Below are 18,806 nucleotides of genomic sequence, written 5' to 3' on the forward strand. Positions count from 1 at the left end.
TAATATTTAAAATATATTTTTATTACATTATAAAATTTTATTCCCTTGAACATTATTTCTGTTGTTCATCATAATCTTCTCTTGTCGTTTCTTCTCGTCTCTGAAAGCCTCTTTGTTGGCTTTCTTCTCTACTCTTCTTTCCTTTCTGTATTCTTTGAGGAGGCGTTTTCTTTCTTTCTTTTCTTCTGGAGTTTCTTCTTTCGGTCTGAAAATATTAAGATTATTATTAAAATTACAATAATGCTAAATTTTATTTATTATTTATAGGTTATTCCAGCTATATTCATGGATTTAGTCGACGAAGGACTGAATTTTATCTTTTATCTGATGATGCCGCGACATCGTTTGCGTGGACTTGGGCTTTCAAAAATCCTGTGGGAACTCTTTGATTTTCCGAGATAAAAAGTAGCCTATGTCCTTTCTCGGGATATAAGCTACCTCTGTACCAAATTTCATCAAAATTTCATGAAAAGACAGATAGACAGACAGACATACTTTCGCATTTATATTTTTAGTATGGAAGTATGGATTTTGATAGCTTTTTTGCCTGGAGTAGTTTAAGGCAAGGGATGTCAACAGTGGCACCGATTTACAACAACCTAATTTTAGAGTATTCGCACCCTCTTCTTACTATTGTAATATGAAAAGGACAGAAGCAGTTTGACATTTCTAAATTTAATTTTTAGATGGTAAAACCCGTGATTTTAGCACGCACTCGCGAACCTACTGTTTAAATTTGTATTGTGCACTAAAATTTAGAGTCTTTAAATGTGAAAGTCATGTTCCGTTCCTTTTTTAGCATTAGTAAAAAGAAAAGGATGCAGATACTCTAAATTTAGTTTATAGAGAGACTAGAGAATCGGGGCCAATTGTAAAGCTAAATTTTTTCAATATGGCTAAATGGCTGCCAAAAATAGATTTTTGGCATACCGACGTTTTTTGTTCAGAGAAGGTTCATAGGCAATCTAGTGAAAAGGTTGTTTTAAAGTAACGTTTCTGGTCTATATTTTTTCTAGTCAGGTACCTTATAGACAAAACGCTCAACGTGGACAGCACAGTGTCCGCGTCGGTGACTCCGTCGTCGTCTGACACGTCATTGCTGTGGCTCTTCTGCTCCGCGTTGAACTTGGCGAGAGACTTGAGCGTCAGTTTGTTCTGCGTGCCGAGGATATCTTCAGGGATGCCCGTTTTTGGGTTGATTTTGATTTTTTGCGGCTTCTGAAACAATGTAATTGCCAAATTTTACTGAAAAAATAAATCATTATACTTAACTGGCTTATGCTCGCGACTTCTTCCGCGTAGACTACACAAATTTCAAACCCCTATTTCACCTTACGGGTTGAATTTTCAAAAATCGTTTCTTAGCGGATGCCTACGTCATAATAGCTATCTGCGAGCGATCTTCATCGCTGGAGCCATCACCGTAATCCAGGCAAGCGGAGCTAAGTGTCCTGTCCCACGACTGATGCCCTGACGTTTCGAAACTAGTCAGGCTAACGTCGACTAGATACGTGAGTATAGCCGTAAATATACTATGTATATAATCTTTGATGTTACCCTTGGTTCCTCTATGATCTTGGGATGGTTGTAAAGGTTGGAGTAAGTGGACAGGATGGTCTCACAGTCCCACTTCTCTTTGTTGTCTACTTCCACCGTGACCAGGTCGTCCTCTTCTGATTCCTCTTGTATTTCTTGAAGACGCTCCATTCTAGGAAAAAAAATTAGATGTAATAAGTATATTATCTATACCAATATTAGAAATGGCAAAATGGACCTATCTGTGTACTAGATTTTTAACCGATTTTGAATACAGTCACACAGATACCTTGCATCCCGGGGACAGAGAGAAAAAAGAAAATCAAAGAGTTCCCACTGGATTTTTAAAGCTTGCATCTCAGAAAAGAAATAGGCTGCTTTTTATCCTGGGAAATCAAATAGTTCTCACGGGATTTTAAAAACAGATCCACACAGGCATTATCTAGTCTAGTCTATATATATATATATATATATATATATATATATATAAAAGCAAAACTGACTGACTGATCTATCAATGCACAGCTTAAACTACTGGATGGATCGGGCTGAAATTTGGCACGCAGATAGCTATTATGACGTGGATATCCAATAAGAAAGGGTTTTTGAAAATTCAACCCCTAAAGGAATGAAATAGGGGTTTGAAATTTGTGTAGTTCACGTGGACGAAGTCGCAAGCATAAAGCTAGTATAATATAATTAGGGCACCCGAGTGAAGCCAGGGCGAGAGACAAGTATACCTGGCAATTTCCTTCTCTTTATCGAGCTGGTATCTTCTCTGCGACTCTTCGAACTGTTCAGCCGCTTCTAGTAGTCTCTTGTGCGATTCGGGCAAAAAGCCTTCGATTTCTTCCAGATCTAACGCGCCTACTTCTGTATCGTCATATTCCTCGAACATCTGGAAAGGAAGTTGTCATAAGTGAGCTATAAAAATTGCATATTGCTGTAAATATTGGAGACTAGCTTATGCTCGCGACTTCGTCCGCGTGGACTACAAAATTTCAAACCCCTATTTCACCCCTTTAGGAGTTGAATTTTCAAAAATCCTTTCTTAGCGGATGCCTACGTCATAATAGCTATCTGCATGCCAAATTTCAGCCAGATCCGTCCAGTAGTTTGAGCTGTGCGTTGATAGATCAGTCAGTCAGTCAGTCACCTTTTCCTTTTATATATATAGATTATAGATGTATATATAGTTTCAGAAAATATGAAATCTGATATAGTTTTTGCATTTCACGAAGACAAGTGGCTCATGCTTGTGTTTAAGTTGTATCGGTAAACGTAAGGTACACTAAATGTGTGCGTTTGACAGCGCTTGCTCGCGACTGATTGGTCCGACATGCACGCACACTTACGCAATGCCCATGTAAACACAAGTAAAGTTCACTCGTCTTCGTGAATTGCAAGAACCGTAACAAATATCGATATACAGTGTGTTTTTTAAAAATAGGGCAGTATAAGGAATTCCATAACCATAAGAGATACAGGGAAACTGTCTTAGGAATCTTCAGGTCTTTTTTGTGAAAACAAATTTGGCATAGTCAATTTTTTTGTCTAAAAACTTTGTAATATAGATTGACTCAATTTCATGTAAGAATCATTTTTTCATTGTATAGAAAGAAAAAATCAGGACTGCAGAAGTTAGTCAAATTTAAGTAAATGCTTTTGATATGATAATCAGAAAAAGCGATATTACCCATTCATACTGCACACGTTTTTTTTTAAATATTTGTGCTCATAGCTCACCTTTTCAAATCTGTTGTCGAGTAGGGAAAGGCCCTGGTTTCTACGAATGACGCTGGAAGACATAGAGTACTGTGAAAATCGCGACTTGGTCTCGTCTTTGTCTCCCCACGATGGCATCTTGTGTCTACCCTCCTGAAACAAAAAAAAATTGTTAATTAGATTTTTAAAAATCCCGTGAGAACACTTTGATTTTCCAGAATAAAAAGTAGCCTATGTCACTCTCCAGGTCTTTATCTAAACCCATGCAAAAAATCACGTCAATCCGTTGCACCGTTGCGACGTACATTGAAGGACAAACCAACAAACCAATAAACCAACAAACCATCAAACCAACAAAAAAACACACTTTCGCATTTATAATAAGGGTACTGATAATAAGGGTACTGATATCCATACTGATATTATAAATGCGAAAGTCTATCTGTCTGTTTGTCTGTATGTCTGCTAGCTTTTCACGGCTCGTCCGTTTAACCGATTTCATCAAATCTGGTACAGATGTAGCTAGCGCCCCGGAAATTGACAACGGCAACTTTCTATCCCGTAAAATCAAAGAGTTCCCACGGGATTTAAAAAAACCTAAATCCAAGTAAACGAAGTCGCGGGCATACTCTAGTGAGGAATCACTACCCATATTATAAGTGCGAAAGTATGTTTGTTTGTTGGTTTGTCCTTCAATCACGTCGCAACGGATCAACGTGATTTTTTGCATGGATATAGGACCTGAAGAGTTACATAGGCTACTTTTTATCCCGGGAAATAAAATAGTTCCCACGGGATTTTTAAGAAAACCTAATTCTTGTAAGACTATAAAGAAGTAAAACAATTATATACACTTACAGTATTGTCTAATCCACCTGTCCATTTGTATTTCACATACATTTTAAAAATCTACTATAAGAGCTGTAGGTTGAAAAATACAGTTATAAAAACCTTATAATAAATTTAAATAAAATAAAAAAACTTCAGGGTACATTACCTGTGACATATCACTGCCATCATCATCATCAGACACAAAGGCTTTATCGGAATCGTCACCAGACATACTGTCTTGATCACTATCACTATAGTCTTCTTCATCAGAACCACCTGAAAATAGGGAAACATTGAAAATTAAAGACTGTGAAGAATTATATTAGCTTTTCCGTGGATCTGAGTTATCTTCATATCAACCCATTGCCAGGGCCACTGAGAACATGTCTCTCAGAATGAGGAGGGTTTAGGCTATGGTGGCCAACTGTAGACTTCACACCTATGAATCCCACCAGTCTCCACCCAAAAAGTAGCTATTTCTAGGATGCTAGGAGGTCTATAAGCTCTCTGATTCAGCAGTTGAGCAGTGAAAAGGTAACATATGAATACTTTCTGATTTACAATAATACTAGTTGATACCCACAACTTTGTCCAGGTGGATTTCGGATTAATTTTGTTACCTTCAGCCATAGCCATCTCAATGAAATTGTCATCTAATTGATTGTCTGGATCATCAAAATCAAAGTCTTCATCTAAAGCTGCCACTACATCTGGGTCCAAGTCAAGGCAAAGTCCTGGAAAAAATAAAAAATAAACATTAGATGAGGCACATGACTTAGTAAGAATAGAGCGACTCGTGCAACTGAGTCGAAATATCGGCAGTTAAAAATCGCCTAACTAATTGTGGGATGTATCCGTTTTATACAATACAATATGTCGTAAGCCACGAAATAAGCTTAAAATGGATTTATATAAAAATAGGGATGTTGCCTATGTCAAAAATAAATTATTTCTCGGTGATTATTTAATAGAGGATCTTCCAAAATAGGTAAAATCCACATCCTGTGTTAGTTTTAAGTGTAATAACCATTTTAAATTATCAATTAAACTAAAAAAGCACGTCAAATCATTATGACGTCACATGCCAGTATTTCATAGAAGCTCGCATACTAAGTGCCTTTTGACGTTTGATAAAAAGATACTGATTTGACTAGTCAAACATCAGATTCTGTGGGGAGGTGACTCTTTGATTTTGTGGGATAAAAGGTAGCCTAATTCTACCTCCTTGATGCAAGCTATTTCTGTCCCAAATGTTGTCAAAATCAGTTTAGTGGATTGGCTGCGAAAATGTAATAGACAGACAGATATATTTTCAACGATTATGTATAAAGATTTGGGTCCCTAAAAAAAAACAATAATATCTTATATATTATCAAAATCTATATGATGAGGGCATACTTTGCTGTTTAGAAATCAGGTAAAATTACTTTTATCACTAATATAATAATATAATACAAGGAGGCAGTTTCACCAGAAGTAATTTTTTCCAGTTGTATTTTAGCTATAGCTATATTTTCTCGGTAGGAACGGCATTCCAAACCAGTGGTAAATTAAAACTACCTGACTATTCATAAGCACTTTTAAAAAGTTTACATGAATAAAAAAACATTCTTTTCTATTCTATTCTATTCTATACCTTGTGAAGCAGCCTTATTGAGTAATCCAACATTCTCTTCCACCTCAGATGCAAACACTGAGCTGGGCAGCTGCAGTGTCTCTGTGCCTTCCTTGATGTCTTCATCACCACTGTCCTGGCTCTGAGAGACTGGCTTTTGTTTCCTTTTGTGAGAGGATTTCTGTTCAGAATAACATAAATAAATATACTGTTGAATATTTCAAGAAAAAATTAAGTTACATTAAGAACCATTCCTAACATTTATGGATGTAATTTTTTTCCATCAAGTGTAGGTAAAACACTTGTATAAAATTACTAGCTTATTCCCGCGACTTCGTCCGCGAGGACTACACAAATTTCAAACGCCTATTTTACCCCCTCAGGGGTTGTATTTTCAAAAATCCTTTCATAATGGATGCTTACATCATAAAAGCTATCTGCATGCCAAATTTCAGCCCGATCCGTCTAGTAGTTCGAGCTGTGCGTTGATAGATCAGTCAGTCAGTTAATCCTTTTATATATTTAGACAAAAGTAAGGAAAGTTAGAGCTGTATTATGTTAAATCCTAAGAAATAGGTCTCCTGCTCACTCATGATGGTAACATAACCAAGATGAGAGTGAATTTACAAGAGGCAAAAATTTGTCTGTCAGTCATGATAGAATTTTAGCCTTTTATGCAAAGTTATATTAAGCCTATTATGCCTGTGATTATTTTCATCAAATTGTCTACTTTGACTTATTAGTAAAAGTTGAATTTTTTAAATTCTTTCTCAGTTTTTTCTTTAAATTTCCTGAAATTGTAAGACATAACAAAATATTTTATTGTAAGAGGCTACACATACAGGCTGTAGCACCAGTGTGACCTCCCTAGTGTCTTTGAGATGTTGCAAGTAGTTATAGTCATCGTCAAAGTATACTCCATACTTCATCTGCTCCTCTCTCCTCTGCTCGGGTGTTAATTCCTAAAAAAAGAATCATAAATTAGTATAGACCTACTTTGTAATTTGCACTTGCTTAAATTAACCCTACTTTTAAAAGTAGTAAGACATTTGAATATGGAAGTTATGTGGGTGTAATATTGAAGTTAAGTGGGTGTTCCAGAACTAAATGAGCATTGTAACCGAGCCATAATATGGTGCTATTTGTTTATCATTCGAAAATCAACATTAGATGACTGACTGTTGTGTTTACTTAGTGTACGACATGAAACAGACAAATGTGGGGAAACCAAACGAGGAATGGTGACAAAACTACTCTAACACTGTTTGAGAAAATCATATCCCGCAAATTTCGTTAACTACTCAAAATAACACGCAAAAGAGTCGCTTGAGGTTATGTTTATTTACGTACGGGTTCTTTCTCTTTTCTTGCCGGTATATTAGCATTCACTGGCACCAGGACACGCTGCGGGGCGCTCTCATCAGCTACCAGCGGATCCCTCTGGGATCTATGCACCAGGTTGAACGTTACTGCTTTCTTGCGGTCTATAAACTTCTTTTTGGCTTTCGGCTGAAATGATTAACCATGTTAAGTATATGCAACATATCACAGCATAATCTTTGCTCACAACTATTGTATTTAGTTACCATTTTGATGGTTTTTATTTAGTTGAAATTGATTATTTTTTATAGTTTTCGAGCAGGCAAAAACATGTGTTGTTTTTGAAAACATGAAAATGACAGCTCTGCCCAATGCCCATAGATAATATACTAATACGGGTAGCTCTGCCTCTTATCAAAAGTATGACACGAGTACAAGACTCCATTTTTTTTGTAAAGCCAGAAGAAGAAAAAAAAAAAAAAACTCCATTTTTTTCGACCAGAATTTCTATTATCTATTCCACAGACTACACATAGACACCATAGTCTGCCGACTCGCAATGACATTTAAATGACAGCATATGTCATAATAAATTTCTAACCTTAAATTATGTTAAAATCTCAAAACTTTACAATTTTCTGCTCTAATTATAGAAAATTAACCGCAAAATGGACTTGCAAGGCGTGCGTAAGAGTAAAAAGTACGGCAGAACCAAAAACAAAAACTTACTCTCATACAATTTTGTTTCCAAAAACCAATTTTCCGGCACGATCGAACAATGCAACTAAAGAAGAAATTCAAAAGGTCTGTAATTTCTTACTTTTTACCAAGTATAGAATAATTAACCAACTCAGTGGTTGATCTTGGTCAATTTGTAGCCTTGAACGTGATAAATTTGAAATAGTTAAGTAGCTACTTGATTTTTTTCAAAATATAAGATTAAGATTCACTAAGATTTTTGACTAACTCTGTAAGTATATAAACGATTTAATTGGGGAAATACTTACCTAAGTATTTTTTATCATGTACTATTTACTAAACAAGTCATTCGTTATTATGGTCATGCTGGCCAATTTATGTAAGTACTGTAAGTATAGTTCGCGACAGTTCGACATGGCACTTGGGGTATGAGTTATGGAGGGGGCATCCCCACCCCGATTGTGATGTCGAGTTTTTTTCTGTAGGTACCTATGGGTAAAATTTTATGGTGAAAAAATGAGGCATATTGTTTTTGCAGACAGCCAAGTTTTCTGAACTGTACAACTGGCAGAGAGAACAGCTGACAGGTGCAGAGTTTGTGTTGCATGATGGTCCACCTTACGCCAATGGAGACTTGCATATGGGCCATGCTGTTAATAAGGTGATAATTTGATTATTTATTTATTTAGTAAAAATTAAAAAATGCAATTTTTCACATGACTTGACTCACACTTGATATAGTTATCTTACTTTGATAATAATTGAAAATACTAATTATTAGTTCATGGCCACAATTCAATTTTTTTTGTGTGATGTAACCACAAATTTACAGTTATCAGATTATTTCCCTAATGTCTGCTATATGACCTACCTACCTGCCAAATTTCATGATTCTAGGTCAACAGGAAGTACCCTGTAGGTTTCTTGACAGACAGACAGACAGACAACAAAGTGACCCTATAAGGGTTCTGTTTTCCTTTTGAGGTACGGAACCCCAAAAATAGATTATACATATGAATGTAAAACTTTTCCACAGATTATAAAAGATATAAACAACAGAAGCCAGCTCCTGCAAGGCAATAAAGTCCACTACATCCCGGGCTGGGACTGCCATGGTCTGCCCATTGAGTTCAAAGCACTCAACACTAAGGCAAGGAAAAATGAACCCTCAGACCCTGTGCATACGAGACAAATTGCCAGGTCATTCGCTTTGGAGACTATTGAAAGGCAGAAGGAAGCTTTTAAAAGTTGGGGTGTGTTAATTTATGTATACCTAGCTTACCCCCGCGTCTTTGTCTGTGTGGACTACACAAATTTTAAACCCCTATTTCACCACCTTAGGGTTGAATTTTCAAAAATCCTTTCTTAGCGGATGCCTACGTCATAATAGCTATCTGCATGCCAAATTTCAGCCCAATCCATCCAGTAGTTTGAGCTGTGCATTGATAGATTAGTTAGTCAGTCAGTCACCTTTTCAGTTTACTTATGTGTTTAGATTTTTCACTGCTGCCTTTCCTGAAAAAAAAGAAATTAAAAGACAATAATAATATAAGTGATTAAAATCATTTTATTTCTAATTCGTTGAAAAATCTGAACTTTTAAATACACAGGCATCATGGCCGACTGGGATAAGCAATGCTACTTGACACTGGATAAGAAATATGTACAGAATCAGTTACGGCAGTTCTACAAGATGTATAAGTCTGGTTTAATATATCGGGCGTTGAAGCCTGTTTATTGGTCACCATCATCCAAGTAAGTTAGTTTATAAGTACCTAATAGAGAAAGGCCTGTGAGTGCTGTGAGATCAGTCAGTCAGTCATCTTTTCGTTTTATATATTTAAATTAGACTATGATTTTTCTTAGACCAAAAATTTTACAAGTCTTTGTTACCTGTTATCTGCCAAAGCCACCATGATCCAAGCTTCATAGTCCCTGATTGTTCCTCCCTGTGTTGTGGACAATGCACAGAAAAACTTTCAGCTTTTATAAAATAACGAAGGTCTGGCCCTCGTAGGCTCTTAGTCCATAAGGTATATTTTTGAGCATACATTTAAAAGGTATGCTCAAAGGTAAGGTGATGTGTTTTAGAACAGCATTAGCCGAAGCGGAGTTAGAATATGACCCGCAGTTCAAAAGCAAAGAGGTGTATGTGAAGATGCCAATGATTGAAACTCCGAAACCTGCAAAGCATTTAGAGTAAGTGTGATATATAATTTTAACAATAACAGTTAGTGTAAAGAGATACATTTTAACAATATTGGTTCAAACCCTGCCGGATCAGCAATTTTGATATGTGTTTAAAATTATTTAGAAATTTCTTTGAAGTGTAGGTAAAAAACACTATCATAAAAATCATAAAATATTGATACATACTTATTACTTTCTAAGGAAGAGTAAATATCTTAATCAATTAAATACCACTTGCTTTAATGGTGAAGGACACATGCCAGAGAAATTCTCCATAATGCTCTGAAAGGTGTGTGAAGTCTGCCAATCCGCACTTGACCGCCGTTCTGGACTCTGACCTAAATTTTCCATTCTGAGAGGAGACCCATGCTCAATAGTGAGTCGGCGATGGTTCCAGATCATGTTAATTCATATCCCTAATTTACAAACCATCCATAAGTTGAATAAGCACTCGAAAGAAATAAATGAGAATTAATACTCTAGGCAAAGCTCATACATTCATAATATTTTAAACAGTGAAGACAAATTCATACAGTACATGGCAGAAAATAATGTGCATCGGCCCTTAGAATGACATTTCGGCTTTGTAGAGCGTTGTCTCTGTCACTCATACCTATGTGACGTTTTGTCGGTCTCAACGACAGAGACAATGCTCTACAAAACCGCTACCTCTTTCTAAAGGTTGATGTACATTATTTTCTACCGCGTACTGAATGTACCCTCGTGTATAATGCGCGCGCGCATAGCGGCACCCATGCATATAAACTGCTGCGGTGTTCTGTTTACGCACATATGTATAAAACGACACCTAGGAGCTTCAAACTTACGATACCTTCAAAATATGGCGGGCCGTTACAGATGTTCTATCACGAAGACCATTTGGCTATGTTTGTGTGTGTGCACACGTACACATTGTTATAGCGTGCGTGGCGCTCCATTTCGATTGCGACGCGGTTTGCGTTAGAGAGCGCGCGCACTGGGGTGCGGCGAGGTTTTAGTTTTTAAAATTCGTAAAGTTGAATTTGAAAATCCGGTGCGGAATTAATTCCGCAGTGCGCGCGCTTCTATGTAGTTCTATAGTTCGCAAATTTTGCGGGAACAAAACGTACGGAAATTTACCGTGGATTACCGTTCTTGTCAGTACATTCACTACTACAACCAAGGCTGAATGGTCATCGTACTAGTCTAAATAAAATTCGTTGTTTCATAGTAAATACATATCAGCAATAATATGGACGACTACTCCTTGGACCCTGGTAGCGAACAAGGCGATCGCATACAGTGCTCAAATGATGTACGCTGTAGTCTCTCTCAGCACCAGGCCAGATGAGCTGTTCCTGATCGGGCACGACCAGATACAGGAGTTGGAGAAGGTTTTGGGCGCTGAAATTGGTGTTTTGGTTGAGTTTGAAGGTTAGTATTTTTGATCATTACAGTAAGAAGCATCAAGTACCTAATTGAAAACTGGTATCTTCTTCTTCTTCTTCTTAATATATAAAAGGAAAAGGTGACTGACTGACTGACTGATCTATCAACGCACAGCTCAAACTACTTGACGGATCGGGCTGAAATTTGGCATGCAGATAGCTATTATGACGTAGGGGATTTTTGAAAATTCAATCCCTAAGGGGGTAAAATAGGGGTTTGAAATTTGTGTAGTCCACGTGGATGAAGTCGCGGGAATAAGCTAGTATTTAAATATGATCGTGGACAAAATAAATTATTCACTATCTATAAGATTTCTTAAACTAAGATTTTTTAGAGTATGAATTTTATTTTATTTTATTTTAATTTATTGGACACACAAAACAGATTATGACAATAATAACTGAGTAATACAAGCCATGACTTATAAAACTAATCACTCTCCAAAAAAAAAAGTGTGTACAAATGAATTTGAATAGTCTAGTTTAATTTAACCAGGTCAGCATCTCGAAGGCTGTTCATATAAAAACAACTTATCGCCGGATGTTCTGCCGTTTTTGGAAGCGGATCACGTAACAAAAGGCAAAGGTACGGGACTCGTTCACACTGCGCCGGCTCATGGCCCGGAGGATTTCCTGGTCGCTTTGAAGAATAATATGACTGTGGTATGTTTCGGAACATTCATAACCAGATGTGTGACGTGGAATTAGGATTTTTTAGAAGTCGCGTGGGACCTCTGATTTTCCGGGACCAAACGCTACTTATGTCCTTCCTTTAATCACAAATCCTTTCTTAGCTGACACCTATGACCTACGTCCTAGAAAGAACCTACCTTCCAAATTTCAAGTCTGCAAGCTTTACATTTCCTGAGATTTCGTGATTAGTCAGTCAGTGAGTGGTATTTCGCATTTAACGTAGATGTTAAAGTAGTTTAAATAATTGGTTTTATATTTTATGGTACATAAGCATTGGCTCCAAATTTAACGGTCTCCAAGTTCTAATCAAGGTTTAGGCACCAGTCTCTTCGGAGGCGTGGGTTCGTATCCCACCGCTGCCACCATGTTGTGTTAATGAAACTCATATCGGATGACAACTTTATTGTCGAATACCCACAACAAAAAGCTATGCTAAATTCTATAAATCTACGAACAGGAATGCAACGTAAACGAACTTGGCCAATACACAAACCTTGGCCCCAAACTCGACGGTCTCCAAGTCCTAACCGAAGGCCAGGATGCCGTCATCAAAATGCTGGAACATTCCATCCTGCAGACGGGAACGTATGTCCACTCCTACCCGCTAGACTGGCGGACTAAGAAGCCCGTCATCATCAGGGCGAGTCATCAGTGGTTCATTGACACATCGGCGTTGAAGGAGAAAGCATTGGTAAGTTTGAAAAAAATTGCCTTTGTTGTGATTCCCAAAAAATCTTGGCTTTTCTTGACATTCTTATGTGGAGGTGGGCGTTAACAACTGTAACCCAGTTTCTAACTAAGGCAGTTGTTACCGTTCTTTACTTTTAAGGCAATCAATGTGAAGAGAAAAATAAAGATTTTTATATATATTTTTTTCATTTTTTTACAGTCAATCTAGAGGCAGAATTTGTTACCGATTACGACAAATATACATACAATAGGGCGGACATTTTAGAAACAAATAGGTATCTGTGTCCATATACAACCCAGGCAAACCACAAGGTTTGTCAGATTTCTATAAAAACGTGTACTTCCAAAGTTACACCGCCTCATAAAAAATTCATGTTTAAGTCCCGCAAATTGCTATTGCGCTGGAACCATGTCTCATTGACATTGAAATGACGTAATTTTGACGTACGCGTCAGCCGAAATAAAAATATACCATCAGCTCGAACCTTCAGTCTATTGTTGACGTCACTAAAATGGCGGCCACGCGCATTAGCAATTTGTGGGACTTATAAACACTCGTTCCAGGCAGCGCTAGACCAAGTCACGATCCTCCCGCCCTCAACAGCAGAGCAGTCGCGACAGGGTTTCAGAGCGCAGTTGGAGAAACGGCCATATTGGTGCATTTCACGACAACGCGCTTGGGGGGTGCCCATACCCGTGCTCTATAGAGGAAGTGACGTCATTTTAAACGAGTAAGTGCTATTTCCAGCCATTGCTGGGGCATATAGAGTAATGCCAGCATTAACGTAAAATAACTCTTAGCGAATTTTAGAACATTTTCAGTTCAGGGATTTTTAAATTTTTTATTTGTATACAAGTGCCAGCGCTTCACTGCAGTCACACTAGCAAACTTGTTTGAAGTTACCTACTTAATATAAAATATTGAAATGCATGTAATGTAGGTAGTTTACAAATTGATATAATAAAGCAGTTGTCACTATCGAGCAGCTGGTTGCTTCACTACAAAGTGTGCTAGTGTGACGGCAGTGTATGTCGTTAATATTCTTTAAAAAAAACCTCATTTGCATCATCATCCTATAGTGTCCACTGCTGGACATAGGTCTCTTGTGGGGGACCTTCCAACGCTGCGCTTTTCGGTTCTGCGCTGTCGCATTCTAGCATGGACCCCAAAGTTTTGCGAACTATCGCTAGTCGCTAATCCTTGTCTGTTATTTTTAGAGACATCCTGGAAAGGTTATGTTCTTTAGTGGACAAGCACGACGCTGACATCTGGTGGACATGTGACGTCAAAGACTTGATTCCAAAGGATGCTGCAAGCAAATATGATTTGAACATTGAAGAAATCAGTAAAGGCAAGGTAGGTACAGTACGCGACCGAAATTGCACAATTTGGAATGGAGGTAGATTATACCCTGGATTAACACATAGGCTACTTTTTATCCCGGAAAATCAAGGAGTTCTCACGGGATTTAAAAAAAATCTAATTAAAAAAATAATTCCACGCGGACGAAGTCGCGGGCATCAGCTAGTTATTATTTCTTTTCCAGGATATAATGGACATCTGGCTAGACTCAGGGCTGTCTTGGCAGACGCTAGACGGGAGGAAAGCTAGGCTTTACTCCGAAGGGGTGGATCAGCTGACAGGGTGGTTCCAAGCATCCCTCCTCACGTCTCTGGCTCTGAAGGGTGATGCTCCATATGAGTACGTACATGTAGACTTAACTAGCTTAGGACACTTGACTAGACTCGGGGCTGCCTTGGCAAACACTAGCCTAGGGAGGTGAAGGGTTCGATCCCGGGCACACATGCGTTTTTAAAACAAATATCACTTGCTTTAACGGTGAAGGGAAACATCGTGAAGAAATTTGCATGTCCGAGAGTTTTCCATGTTCTTAAAGGCGTGTGAAGTCTGTCAATCTGCATTGGGCCAGCGTGGCAGACTATGGCCTAAACCCTTCTCACTCTGAGAGGAGGCTCGCGGTGTGATTACGTATCTCGCGACAGGCTTGCGACAGGAGTAAATCTCGCGATCATTGCTGTCAAACGTCCGGCTAGAGAGAGACAGCAATTGTCACAAAGCAAAATAAAAAGAAGAAAAAGAGAGACAGCAAATGAACTGTCGCATTGCTATTGCTATCGTTGTACGTAATCACACGCCGGCTTGGTAGTGGGCCGGTAATGGGTTGATCATGATGAATAAGGTCAATATTATATTTGCACTGAATTTATATATATTTAACCGACTTCCAAAAAGGAGGTGGTCCTCAATTCGGCTCGTTTTTTTTTTCTTAAATGTATGTAAATCGTTTTTTTCCAGGTTTCTGGACCGATTTGCAAATATTTTTTTTACGTTTAAGGTCAATATTCGTGCACGGCTTCGTAGTGGACGAGAAGAAACGTAAAATGTCTAAATCTATTGGAAACGTTATAGACCCCAAATCCATCATTTACGGAGACAAGAAACAACCTGCGTATGGCGTTGATACCCTCAGGTAAGAAAAGATTTTATATCAAAATGATTTTGAAAAGAATAATTGCTGAATTTTTTACTCGCTCTTTCTCAGTAGAATTTTGGTATCTTGGTGGTGTCTTGACAATATGTTGACCTATGTTAAATAATAATGCGTAAGAAGCTTCACTTCTGTCGAGTGTACCAAGGAACCTCAGATCTTTTTCTTTCAGGTGGTGGGTTGCCAGTCACGCCACTCAACATTCCCAGATAGTGATAAGCAAGAAGCTTCTAGAAGACTGCCAGAACGAGGTCATCAGACTTCGCAACATTGTGAAATACCTTCTCGGCGTCATTAACGACATCAAAAAACCTAAGTTTACCCAAAAACCGATTTTAAATTACTTCGACCAATACATGGTAGAAGAATGCCATCAGTTTGACAAACAAATAACCGATTATTACAATAACTTTAGATATAACCAAGTCACTCAATCTGTATTATTTTTTGTTAGCAACAAAGTATCAGGACTGTACTGTCACTGTATAAAAGATAGGTTATATTGCTCGGAAAAAAATTCAATCGAAAGGTTGTCAGCGCAACTTGTAATTCATACGATTTTAGTCTCTATTTGTAAGGCATTAGGTCCAATTTTACCCCATTTAGTGGAAGAGGCGTGGTGTTACCATCCTTTGTATGAAAACCCGTTTTATTTTACCAAAGAAATACCTATTTTACAGACTAAAAATATAGAAATGTCTCTAATGGACGCCATATTGAATATAAAAAAAGATGTCTGCGTGATGACAAAGAATGAAACTTTAAAAAAGTTCAAATTAAATTTGAGGGTAGATTCGAATTTGTATGGAAAATTGAATGAATTAAATGTAAACGATGGAGTTAACGATAGCGTTTTGTGTGAAATTTTAGAACTGTCTGCTGTCAATTTGACAGTTAATCGAGGCGGGAAACGGGAAATCGAGTTGTCACAGAGTAAAAATGGACAGTGCTTGAGATGTAGAAAATATAATGCCACAGATAATAGTGATAAATGTTTAAGGTGCGATAAAGTCATAGCGTAGCAAAGACTCATGACGTATTTTTATAGGCATAAAGTTAAAGACAATTTTTTTCTTATATAAAAACTAGATGATGATTCGCCCGCGTGTTTTTTGGTTTAAAAAAACCCGAGGGAACTCTTTGATTTTGGGAGGAAAAAAGTAGCCCATATGTTAGTCCCCGGGATGCAAGCTATCTTTGTACCAAACGTCTGCCTATCTGTTCGTTACGTATATGTTCGGGCATGGTTCATTCAATTGAGTTGAAACTTTGTACAGTTGTTGTTGGGACTTGCTGGAAGGTTTCTAACATAGTACCATCAACATACAATAGTTGTTGCGCGTCGCATTGCAACGCATGCTGGGCATCAGCTAGTAGTTTATAAGTTGAAGTGAAAATGTATTTTTTTATTACGTATAAGATTGTTCGCAAATAAGTAATAAGTATTTATTTTATTTGCATAAGTAGATAAATAGTTTTTTTTATTAAAAGTTAAAGTGTTATTCTACTTTTATTTAAACACGTCACATAATCCCATATTATTTGCACTCCAGCTGCCGTACTCAGAGTCGCTTAATCGTTACTTAAGTTTAGTTAAAACGAGACAGAGCTATATCTCTCACAAATCTGTCTCGTTTTAATATCTTGAGTAACGATTAGCGACTCTGAGTACGGCGGTAAGGGCTGTCTGTTATGTAATCACTACATATTATAAGAATTCCTTAAGAGACCGATGTGGACGTCTATCCGTACACGAAGTCCTCGACGAAATTTAAAAGGCGAACTTTAAAAGTTGAAAAATTTAATAACTGAAATATAGCAGGTATTTTCCTACGAAATAGATAACCGAGGAATGTCGCCTCATCCTCAAAGATGAAGGGATACCACAATAATACAAACCAACAGTGCTATGTTGCGATGCTAAGAATTTAATCATATTACGAGTACCTATATTGCAATAGAGCAAACCACTTTAAAGGTCACGACGAATGTAGCGGAAATTCGCGTAGTTTCGCAAACTGAATTCCGCTACTAGATAGGCAGGTATACTACACGATAAAATTAAGCGGCAATTTCGCTTCGGTTCTGCGACGGTGGCAAACAGTGTTAAATTAGTGGCACTAGCACTAACGCTGAGACCTTGACTTTGCTCCACAGAGAATAATTCAACCTCGAGAGTACGCATATACAAGGTTTTGTTACATGACAACAAAGTCGTAAAATGTTGGCGGGGGACAGGGGAGAAAGCTTTGTCGTGATTGGTGGACTCAAAAGTCACGTAATCAAGACAATGTGCGGAATGAGGGTACCGAACGGGTACAACATGACTTTTATGCTAAGCCTCAGCTTGGCGATCGGGGGTGTCCGTGGTTTGCTCCGTTTTTCCGCTGGGCTCCCAGGTACTTTTTAGTCCTATGCAAACAGTATCCATCTGCCAGAACCATATTTTAATCAAAGGAAATAATGTGTTATTAATTGTATTTTATAATGGAAGAACGTGTTTTCAATCCTTTGAAAACACGAAAAACCATTGTACGAGTTAGAATAAGAACCTAAACCAACAGTTTATTAATTTATTTTAGTTTGCCAGTAGGGCGATTGTCTAAAACCTGCATCAATCATTATTACAATCTCAATTGTGGCTGAATTTGTGCGATTCTTCTTGCAACAATGCATTGTGGCCAATAGTGAGCGAGCATTAACCAATCAGAGATGATTGCGATCGTGACATTGTAGCTGTCAAACAACCGCGGTAGGGCCACTGTTTATAATAAGTAGATGTAGGTAACTAAGTATGATGAAAACTTATTTTATTTTCTTTCTTAATTAATTTTCCTTTGAGAATAACTCTACCGGAAAAAACAGTTCCGCCCTAATGAATAAGTATTGATAGAAATAGAAATAGAAATAGTAGGTACGATGTTTTTATTAAAATAAACTTATACTTACAGTAGCCGGCAGGAAATATCCTTCCTTCATCCTTCTATCCATCGACCTTTGAAAAGGGATTTCGGCTTTGTAGAGCGTTGTCTCTGTCACTCATACCTATGTGACGTTTTGTCGGTCTGAACGACAACGACAACGCTCTACGAAATCGTTATCTCTTTCTAAAGGTCGATGTACATCATTGGATTTACCTGTGCACTGGTTCGGAATGTCCTTCTTAGCGAATACGACAAGCGGGATAGCCTAGCGAACTCGAATAGGTATAGTTCGGTGTTGAGTCGGCATTTGCCAAATCCCTCTAGTGGAGCCGTACCATAAGAAACGTTTTTTTAAAATTAATATTATAGACCAGCGCGGCGCTTGTCTGCAACCAGCCTTTCTCACTGAAACAACCTAAAGATTCTCATACTCCAATTAAAATTGAATATCCCAAATCCCCTTTGAATTTGGAAGCATTCGCATCGAATAAATAGTGGAGCAGTCGTGAATCGTGATCGAGTGTTCAATAATCAAGTGCAGTCGGATCCTACGTCCGGACGTCCGGAATATCCGATTGTTATCTACATCGATTAGTGACAATCGAGCGAGCAACTCCGATATCTTTGATTCGAAATTGTATCTACC

At 37.8% G+C, this 18,806-nt stretch overlaps 2 protein-coding genes across 2 annotated transcripts; one reads left to right on the forward strand and one right to left on the reverse strand.

Annotated features, from left to right (window-relative positions):
- Positions 1–7,442, reverse strand: LTV1 (LTV1 ribosome biogenesis factor). Its single transcript, XM_034970453.2, has 11 exons — positions 7,294–7,442; positions 7,058–7,216; positions 6,550–6,669; positions 5,729–5,888; positions 4,713–4,826; positions 4,259–4,368; positions 3,283–3,414; positions 2,277–2,434; positions 1,558–1,708; positions 1,025–1,218; positions 1–205 (listed from the first exon to the last, which is right to left on the reverse strand). The coding sequence occupies exons 1-11, from the start codon at positions 7,294–7,296 to the stop codon at positions 28–30; spliced, it is 1,479 nt and encodes a 492-aa protein (XP_034826344.1). The 5' UTR covers positions 7,297–7,442; the 3' UTR covers positions 1–27.
- Positions 7,443–7,580: 138 nt separating this feature from the next.
- On the forward strand, positions 7,581–16,738 carry IleRS-m (Isoleucyl-tRNA synthetase, mitochondrial). Its single transcript, XM_034970430.2, has 13 exons — positions 7,581–7,831; positions 8,265–8,387; positions 8,763–8,979; positions 9,337–9,481; positions 9,818–9,925; positions 11,127–11,329; positions 11,840–12,006; positions 12,494–12,727; positions 13,291–13,457; positions 13,945–14,083; positions 14,274–14,428; positions 15,084–15,218; positions 15,409–16,738. The coding sequence occupies exons 1-13, from the start codon at positions 7,637–7,639 to the stop codon at positions 16,256–16,258; spliced, it is 2,838 nt and encodes a 945-aa protein (XP_034826321.1). The 5' UTR covers positions 7,581–7,636; the 3' UTR covers positions 16,259–16,738.
- Positions 16,739–18,806: the final 2,068 nt, after the last annotated feature.

This window comes from Maniola hyperantus, chromosome 7, assembly GCF_902806685.2.
Source record: "Maniola hyperantus chromosome 7, iAphHyp1.2, whole genome shotgun sequence".
Lineage (NCBI taxonomy): Eukaryota > Metazoa > Arthropoda > Insecta > Lepidoptera > Nymphalidae > Maniola > Maniola hyperantus.

Bases quoted from the DNA above. Each gene is read 5' to 3' on its own strand.
- LTV1 (XM_034970453.2), bottom strand. The intron at 4,827-5,728 runs GTATAGAATAGA...TATTTTTTCCAG, and splicing joins CAATAAGGCTGCTTCACAAG to GACTTTGCCTTGACTTGGAC. The intron at 1,219-1,557 runs GTAACATCAAAG...ACATTGTTTCAG, and splicing joins AGATCATAGAGGAACCAAGG to AAGCCGCAAAAAATCAAAAT.
- IleRS-m (XM_034970430.2), top strand. From the start codon at position 7,637: ATGTTAAAATCTCAAAACTTTACAATTTTCTGCTCTAATTATAGAAAA. The intron at 7,832-8,264 runs GTCTGTAATTTC...TTGTTTTTGCAG, and splicing joins CTAAAGAAGAAATTCAAAAG to ACAGCCAAGTTTTCTGAACT. The intron at 14,429-15,083 runs GTACGTACATGT...TTTACGTTTAAG, and splicing joins AAGGGTGATGCTCCATATGA to GTCAATATTCGTGCACGGCT.